This window comes from Panthera tigris, chromosome C2 (assembly GCF_018350195.1).
Source record: "Panthera tigris isolate Pti1 chromosome C2, P.tigris_Pti1_mat1.1, whole genome shotgun sequence".
NCBI lineage: Eukaryota > Metazoa > Chordata > Mammalia > Carnivora > Felidae > Panthera > Panthera tigris.
In genome coordinates this window covers 4,040,354-4,060,566 of record NC_056668.1, presented here as the reverse complement: position 1 = coordinate 4,060,566, position 20,213 = coordinate 4,040,354, and the positions used below count along the sequence as shown (strand labels likewise).

Genomic DNA, 20,213 nt, shown 5'->3' with positions numbered 1-20,213 from the left:
AAGGGCACACGGGGATCCGGACACCGTGGGCCACGCGGATCTTTTCTTCCCACTGGAAATCAAAGCAGGCGTGCGTCCCCTCCAACACGCGTCAAGCACTGTTCACAGAATCCTGCAGAGCTCCCGGAAGCATGCGAGGCAAGTTTGGCCCACTTGTTACTATTCAACTTGACTTCCATCCCTAAGCCTCACACCTGAGACCTAGAATGAGTTTTCTCTTTTGTCCCAGAAGTACTTTGTTTCAGCTATTGGCAACATTTGGCAAACTAACCTTGGACTAAAGAAAAAAAAAAAAAAACCCGGTGTGGGTGGCCACCGTGTTCCGTTAGCGGTCACTTACTGCCCCGACTTCATTCCAGAGGCCCCTCCCTGCACTCCCGTGTGGCAAGTACCCCAGCAGGGCAGTGGGAAAAAAAGCCAGGAGTTGACGGCCCCGTGGGAATCCTGAGCGCTTCTGAAACCACAGAGGAGACCGGAAAGACCACGTGGGAACTCACAGGCCTCCCGTTTGCGAAGGAAACACGAGTGCACAGGATAGATCTAGTGTTTGCATACTTTTCAAGTTATATGGCTAATAGCAAAGGCAACTCTGCTCCTACCTTTGTCACAGTGTCTCCATCACCACCGCGATGTCTCTACTGACCCCCAATCCCGCCTCCGTCCCACCTGTCCGCACTCGGGGCCGGCCGCACTGTGTTGCTCTGAGCAGCCAGTCAGGACAGGTGACCCATCCGTTCCAGTCACAGTGACAGCACAGAGGGACACCTCCTCTTCGCGACGCGGTCCGGGCACGGACCCAAGATAACACGCGTCGGGGCGCAGAGTGGGTGAGGTGGAGTCCCCCTCACCGGCCCCGTCACCGTCCATTACTGGAGGTCCTCCAGTCCGTTATGCAAGTCTCCCAACGTCTGACTTCAGCTCTTTGACCTGAGCGCAGCCCTTTGGCATCTGACTTGGTGAGTTTTCTCTGGGGAAAGCCTCCTGGCTGGAGACGCGGATCTTCGTCCCCCTTTACAGGATGGCAGTACGACCCGGCCGGACGGGGCGGCCGGCTGACAGCTTGCAGCTCTCTTGCTGCGTCCCGGGGGTGCTTAGGGGGGCACGCGTCTTCCCGCGTCCTGGTGGGGGAGGCCGCCGGCCGCGGGGTCCGCCGGGGCCCCGTTCATGGCGCTCTTGCTTCTGTGCCTGGAGAGGAGCTTCTTGTTGAGGATCCTGGTGAGCGTCGCCCCCTTCCTCCGGGCCCCCTCCGGCTGCTGCAGGAACACGAGGTCGTTGTGCGACTGGCTCATGCCAGGGTCCTTCTGTTGATGTCGCCGGCGGAAGAACAGCTTTGCGCCCTTCCTTAAAATCCCTCCTGGAAGAGGAAAGCAGAGGGGGGCGGTCAGGTGAGCTGAGGAGGAAACGCCGGGGCCACTAATCCGAGTGGAAAAGACAAGCAAGGAGGTTCGAACTACTCTAATGAGCAGTTTCTTCTGTGTGCTGTCACTATCCACACGGGAGGGAAACGGCCGGAATCTGGCCCGGACCACACGTCAGAGTTTTCAGGGTGAAAAGACTTGGAAGGGAGCCCGGGCGGCTGTCGGTGAAGCGTCTGACTCAGGTCATGATCTCACAGATTGTGAGTTTGAGCCCCGCACTGGGCTCTGTGCTGACAGCAGGGAGCCGGCTTGGGATCCTCTCTCTCTCTCTCTCTCTCTGTCTGCCCCTCCCCTGCTCGTGCTCCTGCAGATCTCCCTTTCTTTCAAAATAAATAAGTAAACTTTATTAAAAAAAAAAAAAAGACTTTGAGCCAAGAAGCAGTGAGCTGGACTGTCCGGTGCATCCCGGGGCAGGGACGTCCGTCACCGACTTCCGAGTCAAAGCAGACGGCGGCAGGCTGTCCCTACCTCGGGTCCCCTGGCCACTCACTCTCCTGCATTAGGAAGGGTGTAAATGGTGAAGAAGTGCTATGTGCCCCCGAAAAGAGGGTCCCGCTATTAAAACACAAAAACGGTCTCTGAGAACAAGGGATACGTATCCGCTGTCTTAGGAGAGTTAAGATCTCTTCTTTCAGGGAGTAAGATGTTGTTTCACTGCAGACCCCACCGTACGTGCCTCGGGCTGTCGTGAAATGTCTGTTTCGGGCTTGTTGCTGACTCACAAGACCTCAACTTTGTGCGCCTCGACCTGCCTGCAGGATGTCAGCTAGCGGAACACGGAATACAAAAACGGCAGCGGCAACGACTCTTCAAAGACCCAGGGCGAGCTCGCGTAGCCACGGGGCCCAGAACCCGCTACACGAACTCCCTCCGGCACGCTGCTGCCCGGGGCGCCCCCGGCAGGGTCCGGGAGCCTTTCGGGCCAGCCTGTGGCGCTCCTCGCATGTGCGTGTAGGCGTGGAGGGCTTCTGGACGAGGAGCCTTGTGGCTCTTTGCCAGTCAACTATTTTCCTGACAGAGCCCGTGGATGCTTCGGCAGCCGTGACACAGACCAAAGCCACCGGTGTCTGTCCAGAGGGGACGAAGGGCGCCTGCTGGCTCTCCCACGTGAAATGCGTGTGGACGGCGGTGGAGTATGGCCCCGCCCTGTCTGTGGACAAAGCAGCACGCCCGTGACTTTAAGGGATCTTAATTGGATCTGGGGCCAGGGGAGAACTTGCCCTTGGCTCTGTCCGGGCTCAGCCGCAGAACAAGGCTCGAGAGCCCCAAGGTGTAGGCTGAATGTCATCTGATCGGAGCTGCTGGAAAGATCTTTTGGGTTTTTTTCCATTTTCTCTTTGGATGTAGTCAAACGGCCTATTGGGAAGAATCATGGGGACGTTTCTACAACTGTCTAACGCGGAGAGGCTGCGTGCGGGGGGGTCCTGCGGACCGTGGGAAGGGGAGTACAGACGTGTGAATGGCTTCACTCCTGCCGCGAGCCTGAGGTGCCGCATCTGGGGACCACGAAGGTCCGTTCCCAGAGCTGTTCAGGTCCCCCTAAGAATGCAGCGTATCGCGAGAAGTCACCAGTTAGGGCGTGTTATTGCACCAACCGCGGCCACCAACCGGACTGGACTTTGGCCAGCGGGGGGCATTACACTGGTACCTGCTCATTAATTACCCCGGCATGGTGACAGGCTCCAGCCGGAGGGTCGCAGGGGCCGAGGGAGTGTTTCCGACACGGGGACCTGCTGTAGGTTAAGCGTGGGGTCCCTGAAGGGCATATTAATGTGGGCTCTCACCTGGAACAGAGGAGGGGAAGGCGGGATCCGTTCTGTTAACTCAGAGTGCTCTGACCCCACGCCCCCGGTCTCCCCAGGGGAACGGAAGCCCGAGGGGGGGCAGGCTGGCCCCATCCCCGGGTCAGCTGGAGGCCAGCAGTAACAGGTGCTGTCCTGGAGGGCCCCGTCTCCTAAGCCCGTCCTAGGTGTCCCCACACTGGAATTTAGTCTGGGGTCTGGAGCCAGGGTCTGAGGTGTGAGCAGGGGTGCTGTTCTGGGTGGGGTCGCGTCCCTCCAAAATTCCTGTGTTGGGGTCCTAATCCCCAGCACCTCAGAATGTGGCCTTATCTTACAGACGGGGTCCTTACAGAGGTGATTCATCCACAGGGCGTCAAGGCGGGTACCACACCAGCGTGGCTGTGCCCTACAGAAAGAAGAGATGTGGACAGGCACGCCCACGGGGAGCGTGCCAGGTGGAGGCAGGGATGGGGTGACGCTTCGATAAGCCAATTAAGGCGAGAGACACTGACAAACACCAGAGGCCTGGCGAGAGCATCCTGGCCCACAGGAGCCACCAGCCCTGCCCACGCCTCGACCTCGGGCTTCTGGCCTCCAGAGCTGGGGGGACTGTCCACTGCTGAGCACAAGGCTGTGTGGATCGCAAGAGGCCAGCCCGCCCTGCAGGGCACAGCGTCTGGTTCTCGAGAAGCATGGGTTTGCACCAGATTCCGAGGGAAACCTGAGCGCGGGGAGAGGCAAGAGGTAGGTGTTCAGATTCCCTCAAAAGGGAATCGGCACGTTGTCAAGCAATCCCTTTAACTCGTTTCAATGAAATCGCACTTGAAATAACTAAAATTCGAATTCCTGCCATATCACGATGGCATATCAAGGACCCCCAACCTGTGAATAAAACTGGAAAAGCAGAAAGATCTGTGTGCCGTAGTCACTTTGAACGGTCCTGCCGTCCGTGGTCTGTCCCACAAGCGAAGGTCTGCTCCCGTGCGTCCCACAGATGGGGCCCATCACGGGGTGTTTTCTGTCCTTCCGGGCCCCAAGCAAGCTCTCAGAACGGGCTGCTGTTTTGTTAAATAGGACTGTTCCAAATCAATACCAGAACCGATGATGTCCTGGGTCCCCTGGTAAAGTCACTTGGGGGACTCACCAAACCTGTGTCTTCTCTAACTTGATAGGACTTGTCATGGCTTTATGGGGACAATACCTCCTGCTTGGATGGAAGGGTCATGTGAAAGGAGGGACTGAGGTTTGCAAATCTATAGGCTGGAGCCCCGCTTCTGTCTCCCAGAGACCTCTGAGAGAGATCTCCTCCCCAGCGGTGACGTGCTCTGCCCCACTAAATGGGCCCCAGTGCAGAAAGCCTGTGTTCTCACACCCGGCTCCTCTGTTCTCCTAAGGACGGTGTCTGAGCTGGGGGTCACACCGCCCAGCAGTGGCCAGCAGGTGTCTGGTAGAGGGCGCATCCGTGGCGGTCACCAGGGGGGCCTCCAGAGAGTGAGACGGGTCTCAGCTCCCAGAGGCGTCACAGAGCACAGCCCTGCGCTCCAACGCGGGCGTGGACAGGCTTTCCGGAACCACGTAGATCCCGAGAGGTGTGCTGGTAGCGTGTGTCGGGCAGGACGTTTTACGGACACACGGCCGTCTCCAGATCCACGGTTTAACTCCTCAAACGTGAGGAGTAACCAGAGTAAGCGGAGATCATCTCCTCTGCATTTCCAAATAAAAACGTCAAAGCCTGTTGAGCCTTGGGCACACATCACAGTTACCCTCGGGGTAAATAATGACGGAGGAACAAGGCCACGCGTGTGGCACTGACTCCCGCACTCCGCGGTGGCGCGAGGGGCACCGGACTCTCCCGTCAGCTGAGAAGTCACGCCGTCTGGAGCTCCCTCACCTCACCATGGCCGTGCGGCTGTGTCTTCTGTGTCAAGGTGGCCAGCGTGCCCAGGGATTCAGTCAGACCCTCATCTGTTAGGTGAATGCACTCGGCAGATGTGGGGGTAACACCCGCATTCAGCTATCCCGGACTGAAGCACATTACCCCGGATGATGTGGACGGGCCTCCTCCAATCAACTGAATGCCTTGGGAGCCAACCCCGAAGGGCTCTGGGAGAAGAAGGGATGGTCCCCTGCCCGCCGGCCCCGCCCACAGATTTCAGACTGTCAGAGCCCATAATCGCGTGAGCCAGTTCCTTGAAATGTAGAACCGATTGGTGCCGTTCCTCTAGAGAACTCTGGCTAAGACAGTAATAGTTTGGTATGTGACGCTTGCCTCTGGGCCCCCAGAACCCGTCCCCTTTGCTGATGGGGAAGCTCACAGTGCCCAGGCCAGAGGAACTGGAGAAGTCTGGATTTCATAAGCCCCTTTTTTCCAGATTAGCTCAGCCACACCAGCAGTCAGGAGGCAAGACTCAGACCTCACCCACACTTTAAAGATCCCTTAAGGACAAAATCTGGAGAGAAGATGTGCAATGTGAAACGAATAGCCAAACGCTTAAAGGGGGGGCAGAGAGGAGAAAAATCTTTCCCTGGTTCTAACAAGGTTAAAAAAAAAAAATCACAAACACACTGAAAAGTAAATAGGAAGAAATTTGAAAATGATTGTTCTAAATTATAGCTTTACTAGAGCAAATGTTTGCAAATCTACGCTTGTCTGTCTGCACAGACCCTGACAGACACAAATAGCTCCGTGAAGAACCCATCTCAAAATCTCATACGTAGGAAAGCAATGACCAAAAGCCACGTCACACATTGTAGTTTGCTGCCCAAAGAACAGCTTCTGAGTTCGAGCTAAGCCCCACATAGTCTGTTTATAAGCGACTGCTTGTTAGAACCAGAGCTCCGCTAAGGGAAGGGGCGTATGCAAATCACAGTGAGCGAGGCTGCGTGCCCCCCATCTAGGGGCACAGCGCCCACGCCCCACCCGCGTAAAGTGCTGTCCCAACGCAACCAGGCCACTTGTACGGAGGCAACTGCGAACACACACTGGAGAGGGACAGGAAAATAAAAAGGAAGGGAAGGGGGCGGGGGAGGGGGGGTCAGCTTCCTGCTGTTACAAAATACGCTACTCTCGTGGCGAAACCGCACCTAATTTAAAAACACGTATAGAAGACAAAAGTAACTTACTGTGTAGGCAATCAATTCTGGTTGGCATAGCGATCCTCTTAAGTTAGAGGGAATGAGCGTGAGGTGACGAGAAGGAAGAGGTCAGAGGTCAAAAGAAAAGTGCGCGGGAGCAAAACAAGAATGACAGACAGTGAGTTCCAAAGCACCGTGCCCCACGTGCGGGTGAAGTGACAGGGAAGGACGTCTGGCAAGAGTCTGGGGGCTCGGATTGCTTTTTTTTTTTTTTCTTTTTTTACTTTTTAATATTTATTTGTCAAAGTCTCCATCCGATACTTTGGTTCTTACTCGTGGGGGAATACACGTGGCGTCACCTTTGCCATCTCGGCCGTCTCTAAACACGCGGCCACGTTAAGTAAATTCCCATCGTGCAGCCCGGCCGCATCGACACCGTTAAGCTAGAAACAAGCCCACGTGTGGGGATAAACTGGCTGCGACCTCACAAGATGGACATTTCCAACCCGCGGGGTTCCAGAACTCTAACTATGCTGGCAGGTCTTGGAAATCTGTGCAAACCCACATAGGTGGTTCTTGGGCCAGAAACTAGCCTTCAGTTATTTAATGCGGAAACGAGAGGAAACCCCACAGAGCCACTCCCTGGATCCCCAGTGTTGAAAACTGGTGCAACACAAAAGCTACTTAGCATCCGTTAACACATAACTGTCCAACGTCTCACGGAGATGCTGTGCCCAAGTCGCTGGCACTTAGGTCCCCAAGAGTGCCCTTCTTGAGGGGTGCCACCAACCTGGCCAGTGGCGGGCAAGGAGAAGGGCGGCCACGGAAGGGATCCCATGGGAAAGAACCTTCTGGAGGGAAAAGCAGAGGAAGGAGGAAGCGACGGGTGAGGGCAGGGTGGTCTCTGAATGGACTTGGGGTCGGCGAGGCGCGGCGGCCGGGGTTGACGCGGGAGGGCAGGAGGGCAGGCTGGGAGGTTGGGGCTCCGTGAGAACAGGCAGCAGACTGCTGGCCACCGGGAGAAGGAAGGGAGAGGAAGGGGCGCCCCACCCTGCACCCCCTTTGCTACCCCACCCAGCACTCGCGGCCTTCCTCCGGTCCAGGGGGGCTCCCTCGGGCCGTGCTGGCCCCAAGGGCAGGCCAGAGGGGTGCGTATGCGCCTGGCAGACCGACAGCCCGGAACCTGGGCTGCGCCTTCTGAACAGGAGCGAGGGAGCCGCCAGAGGGCAACGCACAGGTCACCCAGGCTCAGCGCAGGGGCACTTAGCGGCCCGGGGTCCGATCTTCATCCCGTGGCTTAGAAGTCCTGTCCTCCTTCCCTCTTTCCTTCTCCTGGCTTCCAGCCGCTCCCCACGTGTGCCCACCCTGCTTCGGCAACCAGGGGCCTCGTGGGGACGCACGAGAAGCAGACGGGAGGGAGTGGGTAGGGATGAACGCAGAGGCCTCCAGCCGGGTTCTCAGCCCCAACAGCAAGGACACAGGGCCACGCACCGCCACGAGGCGGCCCATCCTGCACCCCACGGGGCTCTGAGCTGCACCCCGCCTGCTGCCTGTAGCACCCCACTCCCAGCTGTCTCGGGACGCTTGCCGGTGTCCCCTGAGTGGGGGGCACAACCGCCGGGTCTGAGAACCACTGGTCCCGGCAGCAAGAACGGGGTGGGGGGGCGGGGGCAGTGGGAGACAGCCACAGAGCAGCTCACCGGGGTCCCCGACCTCAGGAGTGACTGGGACGTCTGCGTTCTCAGCGGGGCAGGACTTGGCGCTGAGGTGCACCCACGACTCCCAGCTCGGATCGGGCACCTGCTCCCATCCTGTCTCTGCACCGGGGGCCCCTTACCACTGCCCGGGGGGTGGGCCCACCCTCGTGCGCCGAGGAGAAGCTGAGCGCAGGAGGCGTGACGCCTCCCGTGGAGAACAGACCTCAAGCCCCCAGACCGCGTTCGCTCAGAAGGAACCTTTACGTCACCATCGTGCCGAAGCGCTAAGTACAACTGAGCACACTGAAGAAATGTACAAGTTAAAGCCCCGATTTAGGGCTAATGGAAAACAACAGATTATCCTAATGATGTGAATCCTCGGCCCTGCACACACGTTAAGTTGATGGTCGTCAACTTAAAACTGACCCCAGTTTCTGGGGTATTCCTCTCGCCCTGGGCCCTAGCAGGTCCGAGTGGTGGGGTCTGCCCTGGTTTTAGTGAAGGGAGGAGATTGAGACACAATGAACAGGTGAGTATCTGCACAGCCGAGGGAAGCCGGGTCTCTGGCGGCTACGTGTGGTGTCTCTCTGGCCCCACTGTGGGACATGACCCCCTCTAAATGCCCTAGATAGTTCTACTGGGCGGGGGTGGGGGGCAGAGAGAGGAAGGGGCCTCTAGGCATGACCACAAGCTGTTCCCCCCAGCCCCCCAATGCGGAGAGATGGAAGGATTCTCAATGTGGCCCCTGCCCAGAGGCTTAATCGGGCCCCAACCTCCTGCACAGGGGTGCTCGCTGGGGTGGGGTGCTGAGGAGGGGGTGGGTTTGCGCAGGGGAAGGGAAGCGGGTGATGGGAACCGAAAGTCAGCTCAGAAACTGGCAGGAGAGATCAGCCGTCGGGTGGGGCGGGCGGCGGGGGGACGAGAGGGGGGTTGGCGCAGGTACCTTTATGCTTCTTGGCAGCATCCGGCTCTGAGACACTCAGGGAGCTCTCCGACAGCTCGTCCCCATCGGGGTCCAGCGGGGCCTGGCTGTCCCACGCCGGGGCCTGTGACTCCTGGTCCAAGTCCCAGGAGCCTAGCTCGCGCTCCTGGGGCTCTGGGGCCGGCAGGGCCGGGGCCGGCGCCTCTTCCTCCTGCGGGGCAGAGACGGCAGCCGCCCCCGGAAGGGACGGGGGGTCCTCCTGGGGGTTGCCGTCCACGGAGGCCGCGTAGTCCAGCATGAGGGCGGCGGCATTGTCCTGAGATAGCGAGGTCTGTCCCGGGACAAGAGAAAAAAGCCAGCATGAGGGACGACGGCAAGGACACACGGAAGGAGGGCCGGCACGGAAAAGCCCGGAAACCTCTGTCCAAACATGCTGGGGGTGATTCCAAAGAGTCAGAAGTCGCCCACGGCTTGTCTTCCAAGGGGGCGGCAACTGGGTTTCCAAGGGACTGAAGTGCGGTGACTATGGGTCTCCGCTCACAGCAGAGGGTCGGGGCCCCTGGTGCCAGGGGCCCTTCACACGTGGAGGGGCATCGAGGAAGCAGACACCCTTCTCCAGCCTGCGGGAGGGAGAGCACTTCCTTCTAGGAGGCGGACAGCACGCTGGGGGGGGGGGGTCACGGGACGTGGGCTACAGATTCTGTCTTTTCACACTTATCCTACAGGACTTTGTTTTCTGCCGGCAGAAATTGCTCAGCATACATGTCGTAGCCTGAGAATCCGGGGTGCTCCTCTCAGCCGCGGGGCTGGGTGGCTGCAGGGCGGGAAGGTGGTCGCGAGGGGCCTGGGGCGGGCCGCTGTCTGATGCCCACACTCTGCCGGCTTGCGGCGTGCCCACTGGCTCAAGATGGGACAACCTGAGCGTCCATAAAGAAATCGTAACTGCAGGGGGTTGGGTATGTTGAACGTGCAGACCCTTGGGCTCCTAAAGAGCCACAGAAAGCATAGAAGACATGGTCAGGAGACCCCGTGGGTCCCTCACAGCCGGCCCAGACTCAGGAGAACGCAGCCTTTGGGCCTTGGCCCTTCTGGGGACGCCATCGCCCCCTGCTGGCTGAGGCCAGAAGTGCACTCAGGAAGCCCAGAGAGGCCCCCACCTGGGGCCTGGGGCCTCGGGGGCCGGGTCAAGGCTGCCCGGCAGGCGTGGCAGCTGGTACGTGAGCACCAGCCACCGAGGCCCCGAGTACAATGGCAACACTGGTGACGCACCTCTGGCACCTGCCACGACCCACTGCGGCACGACTTCTAGACCCGCCACGCTCATGGCCTCCGAGCACCCCCCTCCGTGTTCAGAACGTCGTCTTCCTCGTCCCCCATGACTTCCTGGTCTCCCAAACGCCCCTCCGTGGCCCATTCCTGGCCCATCTGAGATGTCAAACACGAGTACGGGGCTGTAGCGTGGCTCACTGCCCTGAGGGGCCGGCCCCTCTGGCACCCAGCAGGGCAGGAGAAGGGAGGGAGTGGAGACTGGGGTGTTTTAGACAATCTGCACGTCTCTCTGGCTGCAAAAGGCATAAATACTCGCTGCAAAAAAACTTCAGTGGTTTGGAGGCGTGCGATGTGGGAAGTGGACGCTCCCCGTCATCGACCAGCGAGAGGGCGGAGGCTCGGTCCCAAAGGGGCCCCCCGGGCCAGAGACCTTCGAGCTGCCTCATCGACGGGACAAGCTGCATCCACACGACGCCGTGAACGACCCGCTCGCTGGGTCAGGAAGAGAACCTGCCATTTGCACGGAACTTTCCGGACGTCGTCAAGAGCTCAGGCTACCTTCCCCAAGGAGGAAGCCAGCCCGCCGACGGACGCAATCCGCGCCCCCCCCCCCGCCCCGCCCCCGCCAGCGCATGGCCGCACCTTGGAGATCCCTGATATGATGATGGTGCTTTTCTTCCGTGGAGACTTGACCCTCAGCTTCGAAGACTCGCTGAGCTGGCGGATGGCGACTTCCGCCACGGGGTCCGAGCCATTCAGAACCAGGAGCTCTGCGGGAGGGAAGGCAGCACTGAGCATGTGCACACACGCCCCCTGGAGACTGCCAGGGCTGACGGAAATGGTCCCCAGGCAGAGGTCGGCAGATACCTTCCGGAAGGGGCCAGGGCCCAAATGGTTTAAGGTTTGTGGGCCGGCGGGTCACCGGGTCCCGGCCACTCACCGCTGCCTCTGTAGGGTGAGAGCAGCCAGAGCCCTGCCAGGCTGGGCTCTGAGGCAATTTATGAGCAGAACCAGGGCCAGATTTGGCTCACAGACCACCCTCGGTCCACGGCTGCTTCTGGAAGTTTCCACGTACTCACTGACGCACGCTTACTCAGATCCCTGTGTTTTCTTACACACCAATCATACCTCCGCAGGGTTGACGAGAAACAAGTCAAGCAGGTAGGCTGACAAACAAAAACACCTCTAACCTTGTGGAAGATTTGAACTCCGCAAGGCAATGAGGCTGCCCCTTTTCCCTCCCGAGGGACTCAGCACCTAGCATTCACGTGAGCCAGTTGGCCAAGGCAGCTCCGTCCCGTGGTTCCTACCAACCCCACCGCCGGCCGTCGTCTGTGGGATGCTTAGCACCTGGCAGGTGCGGTACAAAGGGGCTCCGTGCACATTGTTTCGTACAGCCATCCCGCAAACCCCAAGAGCCAGGTGCCTTTTTTATCCCCACTGGAGACACGGGGGACCGTCAGGGAGCCAGGGAGGCGGCAGAACCGAGGGGCTCAGCAGGTCTCGGGCGCAAAGCCGGAACGCGTAACCTGACTGAAGTAGCTCCCGTGACGCCAGAGTCAAACAACGAGGCCATTAAAGGGGCAGGAACGTGTTCACAGGAACACCCGCCACCTCAGTTTCGGCTGCGGCCCGAGGACAATTCCAGAGGAAGAAGCAAAGGGCCAATGAGGCCAAGAGCGGCCTGGCCACGGACCCACAGTGAGAAGGGAGAGGGTGACAAGAAGGGGTGGGGCGAGGATCCCCCCCCACCCCACCCCAGGAGAGAGCTTCACTGTCCCGCCCAACACCCCACGCCAAGCCCGGAGGTCCTGAGCTGTCCTCCGAAGTCCCATCAAAGTGCCAGGGGCGCCCGAGAAAGTCACTAGGGCACCTGCGGCACAGGGAGCTGACCTCGGGGCCGGCCCCACGGCCCATGCACTAGATGGGGAGCCCACCATGGAAACGTCAGCCCGGGCTCCTTTAAAAAGGGATCCCTGTGCAGGGGAAGGTGTCCCCACGGTCGCTGGAGCACACTGCCCCTGGCAGGGAAGGGGGCGTCAGGAGCGGCCAGCACGGCAGGGACACTGCGTGCGTCTAGGAAGCTGCACTGGGGGAACCCAGCGGTTTGCAGAGAACCACGGAAACAGGGACAGGGCTGAGGGAAAACGAAGAGCTCCCTGCCCCTGTCCCCTCCTCCCTGTCCCCTCCTTGACCTCGGCAAGATCAGACACAGGACTCAGGGAATGGGGACAGGTGCCCACCTGCCCCTTCTCTGATGGCAGGTCACACCCGAGCCAAGGGAGAAAGCCTCGTCCCCAGAGTTAGATCGTGCTTTGATCTAGGGAGACGGTGAAACCCACCTCTCCAAAGACGCCGATTACCTGAAAGTGACCATAAAAATGGGAAATTTGCAGGCAGGGGTCTGGGGGAAACCACTCCTAACAAACAGCTTTTCGGGGACAGCGGGAGACAAAAACAAAGCCGCCTTTAGGCTTTCGCCCCCGCGCCCTGCTTATTTTATGATGTTCACAGCACTGGCCCACGGGGCAACAGAAAAATAATGCTCGAAAGTTTTATAAACTGGGTTTTTACGTTTATTTTGTTAAAGCACCTGCTAAAACTAAATGCCACTCCTGGTCTTTGGCTGGCTTCCCTTTCCGCTTTCTCCTAGTTTTTCTCCTTTTACTGGAAAAAGCTCCTCCCAAACTCTGAAAAGGAAATGCTGACCTCGGGGCAGATGCGAAAGGCATGAGGGAAGAGGCCAGGAGGAAGGAAAAGGCGGTGAGCACGCCCGTTACCTGTGTCCGAAGAAGAGAACGTCTTACTGACAGGGGCTCCGTGACAGGAGACGGCTTGGACAGAGATGTCCTTCTCAATGACCTTCACCTTGACAGGTGTCTTCAGGGGAGACTCTGCCAAAGGAACATCCTGGTCATAAGAGGGCCCCCAAAGCCGTCTGAACCTACAGTTTCCGCAAAGTGAAATCACATCTCTCGCGCCAACGCCATCCGGGCGGTTGGAAACGGCCAGGGCAAACCTTCAGATTGTTGCACGATCTCATTCTTTTTTGGGGGGGTGGGGGGGGTGGGGAGGGAGAACCCAGGTTTCAGTACAATTTCAGAAATTAAGCCAGAATTTCACATTCTGTTTTGTATTCACGAATGGGGCCAGGCAACCTATTCTGGGAAGATAACACATCTGTGCGAACAGACGTACAGCCCGAATAAAAGTTAGTGACCCACGTATACAGAAGTTGTCCCTACAGCGGAGGCTGAGGGGACTGGTGCAGAATCCAGCTGGATCTAAAATGATGGCACATCAAGCCTACGAAAAAATGGTTTTCGGGGTGCCTGGGTGGCTCAGTCGGTTAAACATCCGACTCTCAGTTTCGGCTCAGGTCGTGATCTCACAGTTCGTGAGTTCAAGCCCCGTGTCGGGCTCTGTGCTGACGGCATGGAGCCTGCTTTTTTTTTATTTGTAATGTTTATTTATTTTATTTTTGAGACAAAGAGAGGGAGAGACAGAATGCGAGCAGGGGAGGGGCAGAGAGAGGGGGAGACACGGAATCCGAAGCGGGCTCCAGGCTCCGAGCTGTCAGCACAGAGCCTGCTTGGGACTCTCTCCCCCTCTCTCTCTGCCTCTCGCCCGCTCACATGCGCGCACGCTCTCTCTCTCTCTCTCTCTCTCTCTCTCTCAAAAAATAAATGGCCAAACTTAAAGACAAAAAAAGCTAAGCAGAGCCCTGCCGGTTCCCGCTCCTTCTGTGCCACGAGAGTGTCTTAACCTCGCTCCCTGTGGCGCCCTGCTGGCCAGGGGGCCACGGCGCCCGGGGACGGCGTGAGTCCAGGCCGGGGGCCCACTCTTCATTCTCACCAGAGCTCAGCGGGGACGCCCTCCCCGTGTCGACACGCGGCTTGGTTTTCACGGCAGTGACAGTAGTGACCACGGTCCCACAGGGCATCACCATGCGGTCTTTTCCCACCTTCGCAGCAGGAGCGGGCGGAGCGGTCTGCCAGGATTTCGCTTCGCCGGGCTCTACGTAAGAGAACTGCAGAGAAAGCTGGTTACGCGCTCCATACGGCACCCGGCCCGGCGCCTGGACGGGGGCGGGGGACTGCCTTCCTCTGCCATAACCTCTGCCTTCTTCGATGAACGTCACCTAGTCTCCGAACCGTCCGACGACTGACCCGGGGTTCCCCACCACGGACAGAAGGCGGTAAGACCCGCGCTCAAACCCACCCACTCGCCATGCAACGACGGAACAGAGGCTGGAGAACCCAGTGCAACCCAGTGGCCCTTTCCGGGGCCGGCCCACGTGACACGGCGTCGTGGACCGCCACCCACGTGGCAGGCGACTCGACGCGACCGTGGGCGGGACGTGGCCCGTCCGAGTCTGGAAACGCACAGCGCGCAACGGGCTCTCGGGAGAGCGTCCTGCTTCAGGCAAGAGGAAGCCTGACGGGTGAAGACGTTCCTTATCTCAAGTGGGTCTCGAGCGGCTCAAGCCGGAGCGCGGCCACGGCGGGCAATGTCGTCGTACCTCTGCGGTGACCGAACCCAGCACCGAGCTGCCGAAGGAGGGGCCGCTGGTCAGCGTAAAGCTCTGTGGCCCCGCAGGCTGCTTCTTGAATAAATCTAAGGGAATGGTCGTCACCGCCGACAGAGCTAGAGAAACAGGACACAAGTAAGGAACCCCGTGGGCGTGCCCCCACGGGGTGCCACGGAAGCCACCGCACCCAGGACGAGTCCCCGAGGCACCACTCCAGACCACCGCAGGTGGAAAAGCCTGTGCGGGAGTCGAGAGTGACAGCCCTGAGGGCCAGGGGGCCCGACCTGCAAGGCTGGGATGCAGACCCACCGATGCAGATCTAGGAAGCCGAGAGCTGGGCAGCGGACGTCAGGAGAACATCCTTATTCTCAGGAAGGACTCGCCAAGGAGAGGGGGTGTGAAGGAAGGGCCCACGCGTGCATGTGTGTGCGCGTGCAGAAACAGCGCGTGCAAAACCGAGAGCCGCCACCCAGCGCGAGCACAGGTAACAGAGGCAACGGGGCAAAATGTCAAAAGCGTGTGGGTGTGAGTAAAGGTTATATGGCTGTTCTTCGTTCTGTTTTGTGGTTTTCGCACGAAATTTCGCAGACCCCACGAGGCTGTACAGGACTGAACCGCCAGCGGAGCGAACGAGCCGTGCGTCAGGGGTGGATTCGGAGGGGCTTCTCCGCAGGCGAACACCTGCCCGGTCTGGGGTCAAACCACACGCCTGCCCTTGGCACTTGGCCCTTGGTCGGGAGCGCCTCCCTGCCTCCCCCCAAGACAGCAGAATCCGGGAAATGGGCTCCGAATTCTTGCTCATACATAGAAGCTTAAATTGCTTTTTCCTGGGTCTTGGTAACTTTAGGAGACATCCAAACGGCCCGGGTTTGTGGCAGGAGAAGCCAGGAGAGGGTCCCCCTCTCCAAGTTTGCTAAGTCTAAGGGCATCTTTAGAAACCTAATAAATATTGATACTCCTGACTCAAGCACATGTGCGCTCACTGTCCGAGCTCACTGTCGTGATTTTTACCTTTAACTGTCGCTCTCTCATCTCTAAAGCATGTGTCCAGTACAAGCAGCTGTGGCTTATTTTACAAGGAAGAGCCGGTTGAAATCCACAGAGACAGAGAGTAGAGTGGCGGGGGAGGGCGCCAGGGGCTGGGGGGAGGAGGGGACAGGGAGTTGTCTCAGGGGGACAGAGTCTCGGCTTGGGAAGATGGAGAAGTTCTGGAGACGGACAGCGGTGAGGGTTGCACACAGTGGGGATGTACTTAATAGCACTGAATGTTACCCTCAGAAATGGTTAAGATGGTCATTTGCATGTCACAAGCGTTTTACCACAAGTTGAAACAAAACAAAACGGGTCAATTAAGGCTAAGAAGATTGAGAAGTGCATCTCTAAACCAAGAATTACTGAATAAAAAATTTTAGATATTTGTTTTAAAAAAGAGAGAGAGAGAAAGAAAGAAAGGTAAAAACCAGCTGAGTATATTGTTTTCCAAAATGTATGACCTTGGGGGCCCCAGGTGGCTCAGTCGGTTAAGCGTCCGACTTCGGCTCAGGTCATGATCTCACGGTTCGTGGGTTCGAGCCCCACGTCGGGCTCTGTGCTGACCGCTCGGAGCCTGGAGCCTGCTTCCGATTCTGTGTCTCCCTCTCTCTCTGCCCCTCCCCTGCTCATGCTCTGTCTCTCTCTCTCTCTCAAAAAAATAAACATTTAAAAAAAATGTATGACCTTGTCAAAAATTGAAATGGACTTTCAAGCCAACGTTGCCTTCGGAATTCCAGCATGCTCTGTGGGGTCTCCCGCCCACGCCTCCCAGCTTCTCCGGGTCCCCGTCAAGGCGGCTGGACCAACCCCCCCGGAGAGCAGGGCCTCCATCTACCTGCTCGACACCCACCTCCTGATGATTGTTCTTCCTCTGAAATCTCCAAGTACAGCTCCTTCGACTTGGCATTCAACTCGCTGCAGGAAAGACAAAGAATCCTTAAGCTCCATTAACTTTTTGAAACGGTGTTTTTTTTCTGACTGTACAAAGAGATACAAATCACCATCAGTATAAAGATTATCTGCAACCTGACTATCCCCAAACGGTTGCCATTAATATTTGGTTGCCGGTCTCCCAGGATTCTCCGCGACTTCCTGGCTGATGACAGAAACGTTGTACACAGCCGCTCTCTGATACGGGGGCCACTGGCCACAGATGGCCACCGAGAGCTCAAGGTAAGGCCAGGGCAAACGGAGGGCCTGAACTTAACTTTAAGTTTAATTAGTTGAAATTTCAAGAGCGACATGTAGCGAGTAGTTGCTGAATGAAAAAGTGTAGCTATATGGGCACCTGATGGCTCAGTAGGTTGAGCATCCGACTCTTGCTTTCGGCTCAGGTCATGATCTCATGGTTCGTGGGATCGAGGCCCGAGTCGGGCTCCATGCTGACAGCGCAGAGCCCACGTGGGATCCTCTCCCTCTGCCGCTCGCACGTGCGAGCTCTCCCTCCCTCCCCAAATAAACATGTTTTTAAAAAGCGTAGCTATGGGGGCGCCTGGGTGGCTCAGTCGGTTAAGTGTCCGACTTCTGCTCAGATCATGATCTCATGGTCCGTGAGTTCGAGCCCCGCGTCGGACTCTGTACTGACAGCTCAGAGCCCGGAGCCTGTTTCAGATTCTGTGTCTCCCTCTCTCTCTGACCCTCCCCCGCTCATGCTCTGTCTCTCTCTGTCTCAAAAATAAATAAACGTTAAAAAAATTAAAAAGTGTAGCTATGTAATTATCTAAAAACAAAACATAGAAAATGATAGACCTCTCTCTTTTTTTTTTTCAATTAAGATACGGGACATCTTTCCACGTCTGACACTACAGAAGAACGTCATTTTTACTAGATACCCAGTGCTTCACTATGTGGCCTTTTATTTTGTCCGTTCCTTAATAACCAACCCTTAATAATTGTTGGTTGTGGTCAACGTTCCGTAATTATAAACAAGCGAAGAGAAACATCCTTATCCATACATCTTTGTAAACACTGTGCGATTATTTCCTTAGGGAAACTGTAGATCCCAGCCAAAAGGTATGTGCATTTAAGAGATTTTCTCTCCCTCTCTCTCTTTTTTTTTTTTAAATTTATTTTTAACAGAGAGAGACAGAGCGTGAGCAGGGGAGGGGCAGAGAGAGGGAGACACAGAATCCGAAGCAGGCTCCAGGCTCTGAGCTGTCAGCACAGAGCCCGATGCGGGGCTCAACTCACGAACCGCGAGATCATGACCTGAGCCGAAGTCGGACGCTCAACCGGCTGAGCCACCCAGGCGCCCCATCTCCCTCTTTTTTATAATACGCCTGGAGGACTTCCAGAATGGCTATTCCAATCCACGCTTCCACTGGCTGTTCTCACTCCCCTACTCTCTACCACCCTGTAAGGTGAAAAAATTCTCTTCTGTCTACACACTTGTATTGAACTACTTGCGAGAGTGAACATCTTTTCAAAAGTTTCTAGCTACCTATCGTTCTTGCTTTCATATTTCCAGCTCATTTTTCCCCCGTTTTCCAAGGGAGCGCTCCTATTTTCATTAAGGATTTATAAAAGCTCTTTATGTTACACGTGGGACGTCTGCGGTCAGTACTTTTTCCTAATGGTTCATCGTGCAAGCATCAGAAAGCAATTGATTTCTGCAGAGTTAGCCACTTGACTGGAATATGACTTACACCGGTTTCCTAATATTCTTTCTAGCCTGTATCTATTGTTATTTCTAATAGTTTTAACTGATTTTCGCAAGTAGTCTAGACATGTAGCCGTATCACCTCCAGGTAATGATTCGTGTTGTCTCTTCCTTTCCAATCCTTGAACATGATCTCCTTTCCTCATCTCGCTGTACTACCCATACTTTTCGAACAAAAACAGTGGGTATGAGCCCAGCTGGTCTGGCTGTATCATTCTTAATGTGCCACGGGGGTGCTGCTCGATAATTCCTTGCTTGGGTTTCCTACACCATTTCTTAGAATTTCCCTTTGTCCGCTCCCTGCCAGCCTCTGGTATCAGCCTGAAGTTTCCTCCATCCTGCTCCAGATGGCGTGTGTATTTTTTTTTTTAATTTTTTAATGTTTATTTATTTTTGAGACAGAGAGAGACAGAGCATGAACGGGGGAGGGTCAGAGAGAGAGGGAGGCACAGAATCTGAAGCAGACTCCAGGCTCCGGGCTGTCAGCACGGAGCCCGACGCGGGGCTTGAACTCACGGACCATGAGATCGTGACCTGAGCCGAAGTCGGACGCTTAACCGACTGAGCCACCCAGGCGCCCCAAAGCATGTGTATTTCTAAAGAAAAGGGAGCCCGACCACAGTGCTCTCTGGTCACAGCAGGACGTGGGCAAGGAGGAAACCCACGCCCAGAGCCGCCTTCAGAAAGAAATCCACGTTCAACCTAAAACTACCTCGGATGTTGGCTACGCATTGAAGCGAAATTTATTTTTTAGTTTTAGTTTTTGGCGTGAACGGTGCTGCAAACCGACTGCCGGGTTGGGCGGTCTTGGACAGGTGTGGCTGTACAAACCCCAGCCCAAGATAGCCGGGCTGTACGCACAAGGTGAATTCTTCTTCCCAGGTGAGGTCCGCAGCGTTTTTCGCGAGGGCGCTGAACTTCTGAACGGGATCGTTCAGCCGAACTACACACTGTGGGTTCACGTAGCCTGTAATCGAACAAAGGGGCATTTTTATTTTTTAACCGCATTACACGTATACACATTTTGCATATAACAGGCGGCATTAAATGCCTGAGCTCTCGGCTTACCCGCTTCTGGGGGGACAGTTCTTTGTTTCCTTTGCCATTAGCAAACTCTCGAAGCACCTCATTTGAGGTTTAAGGTTTTCTATCCCCAACTTGGTATCTATTGACCTTGGACAGACCCCAAGTGCCCCTGCTCCCTGCCCTGGGCGGGAGGGGAGGGGGGGACACTCCCCAGGGGCGACATCACTACAGAAGATGCGGCCCCCACTTCTGGACAAGACTAACTGCTTGCAGAAGGCAAGTCCTCTGGAACGACCCCCAAGTGTGGGGGGTACCCCACAGGGAAGCCATGTCCCTACTTACAAGGGGTGTCTTTTTACACCTGACTCAGCTCAGTCGGACTCCTGTTTGGGGATCACTGATCCCCGTCACGGGACATTTCACTAGTGAACAGTTGTCCCACGGCATGAAGGTGTGGACACACGGCGTAGTCAGTCATCACCGGAACGCACGGATGCTTTACCACATACCCCGCGGTGCCACGTGTTCTATCACATTATCTTATGAATCTTCACAATCACCGTGGAGGGGAGACACGGACCCAGATGTGCACCTGCTGGCAGAGGCGAGGAACAGGGACCCCAGCCCTGGCCGACTGAGTCCAGAGAGAGATGCCCCTTGGCGGCTAAACACTGCAGCCCCAGACGGCAACATCCAAGTGCTTTTACCCAAACAATCACCTAGGACGAGCTTTGCACAGACTCTCATTTGTTAAATGCGGACAGTCTGTGCTTTGGGGACCGGAAGGAAGTCCCTGCAGATAA

General features: G+C 56.8%; 1 protein-coding gene across 1 annotated transcript in view; it reads right to left on the bottom strand.

Moving 5' to 3' along the window:
* Nucleotides 1–526: 526 nt before the first annotated feature.
* The window catches only part of C2CD2 (C2 calcium dependent domain containing 2), a 48,355-nt gene continuing 28,668 nt past the window's right edge, over nt 527–20,213 (bottom strand). The window contains exons 7-14 of the mRNA XM_042998472.1: nt 19,246–19,351; nt 16,576–16,640; nt 14,685–14,809; nt 14,018–14,192; nt 12,943–13,056; nt 10,805–10,932; nt 8,915–9,224; nt 527–1,354 (exon numbers count right to left, since the gene is read on the bottom strand). Coding sequence (XP_042854406.1) covers nt 1,092–1,354; nt 8,915–9,224; nt 10,805–10,932; nt 12,943–13,056; nt 14,018–14,192; nt 14,685–14,809; nt 16,576–16,640; nt 19,246–19,351 — 1,286 coding nt within the window. The 3' untranslated portion in view covers nt 527–1,091. The remainder of the gene's footprint in view (nt 1,355–8,914; nt 9,225–10,804; nt 10,933–12,942; nt 13,057–14,017; nt 14,193–14,684; nt 14,810–16,575; nt 16,641–19,245; nt 19,352–20,213) is intronic.